The sequence below is a fragment of the Notothenia coriiceps genome, unplaced genomic scaffold (genome assembly GCF_000735185.1).
Source record: "Notothenia coriiceps isolate Sejong01 unplaced genomic scaffold, NC01 NC01_scaffold00024667, whole genome shotgun sequence".
NCBI lineage: Eukaryota > Metazoa > Chordata > Actinopteri > Perciformes > Nototheniidae > Notothenia > Notothenia coriiceps.
In genome coordinates, this window is record NW_011357368.1 from 8,616,637 (window position 1) to 8,623,071 (window position 6,435).

The window sequence follows — 6,435 nt, forward strand, 5'->3', positions numbered from 1 at the left end:
TCTCGCCTCGCCCGCGCTCGGTTGCCACCCACGCCGCGCGCTCGCACACCCCTCAGCTTTCCTCTGCCTTCGTGTGTGACGGGAAACCGAAAACTAAGCCTATTTCCTCCATTCTTAATCCGTTTCAATCTTCCTCATTTGTGTAGCTTGTGCGCTGCTCAAAGCCTTCCTCCACACCATCATCCCAGAAAGGGCCGCATACCACTCACACACGGCCGCGGCATCTCTTTTCGAGCTGAGCACACAACCCGCGGGGAAGATAGGACGACGCGCACTGCCACACCGCTCCTGCACTCGCCCCGACCTGCGCCCTGCTCTACCTGCGCCTCCAGCGCACTGCTGCGACAACACGCCCATTGGACACCTCTTTCTTTTTCAAGGATGAGAGGCGGCCTCAGTGAGACCTTTATCCGCGAATACAGCGATCGCATTGCACAACGGGTGCTGCTTCTATGAGGCCCGATGCCTCGGCTTCCAGGGTGACCGAAAAGCGCATGTGGCAGGGGAAGCTCGGCAGGAGTGACGAATGCGAGAGAGGCTTAGAAGCAGCAGTGCGCTCAGGGCTTGATGAACTAGAATTGGCTTTTATGTGAAAGAAAAGTAGGACACTCGAAGACAGAGGCGGAAGACTTCAATGTTCACAAAGTAGGGAACCTGCAGGTAATTCACTTTTATTAGAAGGATATATATTATGAAGACTACAATACAAAAGGAGTTGAGCAACAATAAGAAGTCAAAACCGTCATGAAAAAGCCACTTCCATCTCCACCAATTCTGGCTTACCACCTACAGACAATCACCTGAATGCACACGCTTACAGCTCTGACAAATATACGCTCTTATGTTACTCGGCCCCTTTGTTAGGTTATGTACTACGCAATTTTTTTTAAATAATCACTGGAGAGTAACAAGGGCTCCCAGTCCTGGCCATTTGCCTGTCAATCAAAAAGGATACATTCTGTTTGGAAAAAGAAACACAACGCTGTGGATGTGTGTCTATTTAAAAGAAAATTCCAAGGGGCCTGCATGGTAGCCCAGACTAAAGCGATTGACCGCAGATCAGAGAGCTGTCCAGAGCTGTAATTCGTGAAAGCCAGGAAAGATTTGCCAGATCAACAAAAATGACCTCATCGCTGCCTAAACCGTGCAGTTAAACTAAAAGTGAGTGACATCATTTAAGATGGACCAGAGGGAAGGCTCTTCTTCACAAGAGTCTCTGTTGATGCCTAAAAGACAGGAGGCTAAGCCCTCCAAGGCAAAAAAGACGAAGTGGAAAAAAAGTGATGAAACGCTCCTCGGCATCAATTTAATTATGTCTGAACAGCTCTTCTGATATCCGGCGTCGTACTCTGCTCAAATGAAAGGCAGTTTTTAGTGTAAGACGTACATCTTAAATAGATTATGTAATAAGTCAATTAATAATCTGTCTCTGTTTTTATCCGTACTCCAGTTCAGCCCAGGCCATCCGGTCCCGTGTCCCAGACGCATCCGGCTATCGGCGCCTCCCGTGGCCTTTGGAGATAAACTACAAACGCGCATCGAGTCCAGAATAGGTCAGGCATCAAGCCGTCTGCAGGGCCCCCTCCCATACACCCAGATCACCTGTATTCATCATTGCCTCCATCGTACTCGTCCCGCACGCCTTCTTCGCAACATTGCTCATGGCCCCTGACCGGTGTTTCCTTTTTGATGTTGTGTGATTGGATTTGTAGAGGCCTTTCATCCTCTTGAGTCTTCGACGCCGAACTGGAGGTGCTTTTTTCTATATTCTCAGCAATGTTTTGAACGTGCACAAAGTTATGGTACCAGAGATAGAATACATACAGATATTTTAACTGCAAACACACCGTAACATATTTAAGCATCTCAAAAAGGACTCTGATGTCCTCTTGTGTTTTTGTGCGCAGCCGCAGCAGTGGAGGCAGGCAGTAATTGCCCTTCATGATAGTCCTCTGCAGTAACAAAGACTATGTGAATAAGTTGTTTCTATCCTAGAGCTCCTACTCTGCAGTAGCTGTCCTGTGTGTGTAGTTTAATTAAAGAGTGGCACAGTTTGAAAGTGCTTCTCCTTTCCTTTAGTGCCATGCCATATCATCTTCTGTTTTAAAATTAGCAGCAGCACGGTAGACTTCCGTGTGGCAGTAACATTATATGGCTGTGCGTACCCCAAAGCAAATGTACTTTGAGTTTGACCCCAGTTCTCATCTTTCTTCTGCATTCTCAGCAAGTTAGTTTTGTGAAGTTGTTTGATGTGCTTTCACCAGCCACCTTTAATGTTCCTTCTTTCCTGCCTTACTTTCTCCTGGTTCCATTTCATCCTCATGAATTATTCTGCGCTTTTGCCTGCAAACACTTCCATCCACATCCTTCTTTTATTTCCATTGACTTTGAACTCTAAACCCCTTTCTTCTCTTGCATTACCCCGTCTCCTTTCTGTTATTGTTATCCCCTCCTCATTGTGCGTCCTCTTCCTCCCGTCCCCAGGTGTAGCAGCCAGCTCTTTATTCACCTCAGGGAAGTACGCCATCGACCCAGAGCTGAGAGGGGCGGAGTTTGAGCGCATCACCCAGAACCTGGACGTCCATTTCTGGAAGAGCTTCTGGAACATTACTGAGACCGAAGTCCTGTCGGTGAGTGGACTGATAATGCTTCTTTACACACGCACGCACGCACGCACGCACGCACGCGCGCACACGCTTCAGGGGACATTACATTGACTTACATGCATTTCCTGGAGACTTGTCCTAACCTTAACCATAACCAACACATGACTAACCCTAACCAAGTCTTCACCCTAAAATGAATGATTCCCTCCAATATGTCCCCATAAGGGATGCGAGTCCCCACACGTGACTGTGTAAACAGATTTAGGTCCCCACAAGGATAGTAATGCTAAGACACACACACCCACACACACACTCTCTCCATCTGTAATCTACCCATGTTGTCCCTAACTCATGCACACAGAAAAGCGCATTGCCCTGTTTTTAATTTAAAAACTCTCTCAGGAATATTTTACTTTCCTCCAGTAGTAGTACCCTTCCATCGTTATGCATTTGGCCTATAGGCTGTTAGTAATAACAGAGTGGAATTCAATTTATTCAATTGGGTTCATGATTTATTCATGCAGTTATTCTGTCTCTCCATTGACCCCACTCGCTCTGTAACTTGCACTCCACTCTTTCTGTCTCTATTTTAACACGGATATCTTTCTTATTTTTTCTTCTTCTTCATCTTCTCTCTTCCTCCAGAGACTTGCCAGTATGACATCCACTCAAGTTAAGGTGAACCGGGCTCTCTCTGTGCCCCCCGTGCCCTTTGACCTCCCTCTGGCGGCCAACCAAGGAGCCTCTGTAACCATAGCTCCTCCGTCGGCGCACATCGGCAGCGCTCCAATTCAGATGAGGCTCATCTCCTATGACTTGCGTGAAGGACAGGTAAGTCATTCATTATTCCACTCACACTTTAGTGGCAGAGTTGAAAAAGCAATAAAAAGAACTTCATATTGTCACATCTTATGCAAAACCAGACTATCTCAGTCTTTGCTGTGCACTTAAACTACTTCCTGGTTGGCTGTCTTAGTGTTAGGTATTTGTTGCATGACCTAGTTTGTGACAGTTTTCCTCCACTGGCTCTTTTTAAACCACTTTGCATTTACCAGTCATGCAAATAGAAATATTCTAACGATATGTAAAAGCATATCTGGTATTTATTTCTCCGCCCAGGAGTAAACGACAGCCTGACTCATCCTCATGAACTTAATCCCCTTCATTATCTCTCTCTCTATATATTTTTCTGTCACAGGATTCACACTCACTTCTTTCCCTCCCTTATTTATTCTCTCAGGAGACTCCCTCTCTCCCTCAAAGCTTGCACTCATTTTGTTGTAACTATATATGCTATCAACACTCTAGAGAAAGGCGAAGTCCCTCCCTTTCCGGGGGGGCTCAATGGGACCTTATTTCGGAAAAAGTATGTATTGAAGTCAACGGAGAGAGAAAGATTATCTTTTGATCCCGTTTGAATTGTGCCACGAATTACACACATGATGTTTGTCAATTTAAAAGATAATTTTGCAAGTCAAAACCGCTCAATGAACTACATCTCCCATCTCGCACCACACACCAAGACTGCCGTCACGTTGGAACATTTCACTTCTTTCTTTCAGAATGAGAGGGAAAGTATTAAAAGAGGTGAAAATCACTCCAAGTCTGGGCACGTTGAGAGCTGTACGTACACACAAGGGAGTTTAGTCGGTTCCGGAGAATACATCAGTTATGACAGCACTTACGCGACTCTGGGATTTGTAGTCTTTCTAGTTGCGTATTTTTAATAGTCTTATATTTCAACAGTTTTAAGACAAACTGTGACTTTTTTGACATGGAAATTATTTTTTAAGATTGACAAACATCATATGTGTAATTTGTGGCACAATTCAAACGGGTTGACTTCAATACATGCTTTTTCCAAAATAAGGTCCCATGGGTCGGAAGTAGAAGGGCGGGACTTCGCCTCTCTATTCCCAGCATTGATCAAACCACAACAACAAAAAAGTTTCCTTTTTTAAAGTTTCAAATTACAAGTGTGCATCGATGGAAACCCTCCCTCGCTCCCTGCCACATTTCCTTTGCCTCCTTGTTTCCGTTAATGAATGGGAATTAGTGTGCGTTCATGCAGGCACAGGAGAGGCTGGCAGAAAGCTGCTGCAGCACAGCAGTTAGTCCTCCTCTCCAAGGAGCCCTGTTGCTCACACCAGCAATGCTTTTTGTTACCAATGAAAACAAGGCTTTGTTTCCAGTATACAATACACACATAATGTGGACGGTTATCAGTGAGGCCACGGTCATGTGAAGTTCTTTATTCTTTTTAGTGATTTATTTCTCTCCTTTTGTTGATTCCTTCCTCACCTCTCTCTCCAGGACAGCGAGGCTCTGCTGTCTCTCGCCCGTTCTGAGGGGGGCGCCATCTCTCTGTCGCTGGGGAAGACCAAGCGCCTCCCCCCGTCTTCCAGCATCCTGATCCACTTCCACGGAGGAGGATTTGTGGCCCAGACCTCCAAATCCCACGAGGTGAGATGCTGCTCTGCAACTCTCTCTAAACCTTCATCGATCCGTGTAGGGGAAACATAGGTGTTAGAGCGGCACGAACAAGATTGAAAACGGGATAAGAGAGTTAAGAGTTCACACACAGATGACAAGAATAAAGAAAAGGGAAAGTGTGGCGCAGTGGATAGAGCCTTGGTGTTGGGATAAGGGGGTCACAGGTTCAAACCCCACTGCAGTCAGCATGTCGTTGTGTCCCTGAGACACTTCACCCCAAATTGCTCCTGTGGGGATTGTCCACTGTATTGAGTATGGAAGTCTTACCTAAAAAGCAATATGATTAGTTTCATTTTTCAAGGAAAACTGAATACAAAAGATGTTTCACATAATTATATGTTGCTGTAGTTTGACTCACATCTGACCTATGATGATGTTTATAACACAACAGTAATGCAGGGAACAGTGGTACATGTGTGATTTGGCACCCACAGATACAGATGCTGACACCACTTCACCTCTATCATTTGAAACACCCGGCATTTCCACAGTGCTCCTCCAGTTCACTTTCTCATCCCTTCATCGCTTCACTGTCTCGCTCTGTTTTCTCCAACTAATTGAAATTGAACCCCATCTAATTAAAGTGTTGAGACGGGCGCTAGTTGACAGCAGGGGAGCCGAGGAGTTAGCAGGCTGATTCTCCTCCTGTCAACATTGTGACATTTAATGAGCTGTTAAGCTAATTCATTTGTAAATAATGGCTGAAAACGCAGGAATATAGTTTTATAAATGGAGATGCTAAGCCACAGAAGGTGCACACACACACTCTCCCCTCTAGATCTACTTTAAAGATCACACAAACACACTTATAAGTTGTCTTAAACAATCGGTACCACTTTACAATAAGACGTCCTTTATGAAGGATTTTGAATGAGGTTGTAAACACTTTATTAATTAGACCCTCCAGAAAAACGCGGGCAAAGATCCTTGATTATGCGATTAAACATGCGGGGTGTTTATGTGATTTTATGAGGTGAAATTATGGGAAGTTGTGAAAAAGAATAGATTTTTTTTCTTATTTATTCTCTCTCACACACAACCTGCCACTAACGTTAAACTCCTTTCCTATTCAATTAAACACATTCAATGTTTATTTATTGTAAAAGCAATTGGGCTATTTTAATCACTCTCTCTCTCTCTCTCTCTCACACACACACACACACACACACACACACACACACACACACACACACACACACACACACACACACACACACACACACACACACACACACACACACACACACTTCTCCGCCTCATTCTGTTTTCATTTACTCGTTCGTTATCTGACCAGCTTCAATCTTGTAGGCTACTCACTTCGTTTCTTGTAGCCCTC

The 6,435-nt window shown here is 44.9% G+C and overlaps 2 protein-coding genes across 3 annotated transcripts in view; both read left to right on the forward strand.

The window, feature by feature from the left end:
- The window catches only part of LOC104955348 (ral guanine nucleotide dissociation stimulator-like), a 111,084-nt gene that overhangs the window by 75,021 nt on the left and 29,628 nt on the right, over positions 1-6,435 (forward strand).
- The window catches only part of lipeb (lipase, hormone-sensitive b), a 98,439-nt gene that overhangs the window by 53,051 nt on the left and 38,953 nt on the right, over positions 1-6,435 (forward strand). For both annotated transcript variants that reach the window (XM_010782668.1, XM_010782669.1), the window contains 3 exons: positions 2,485-2,630; positions 3,252-3,437; positions 4,920-5,069. In XM_010782668.1, the coding sequence (XP_010780970.1) occupies positions 2,485-2,630; positions 3,252-3,437; positions 4,920-5,069 (482 nt within the window). The remainder of the gene's footprint in view (positions 1-2,484; positions 2,631-3,251; positions 3,438-4,919; positions 5,070-6,435) is intronic.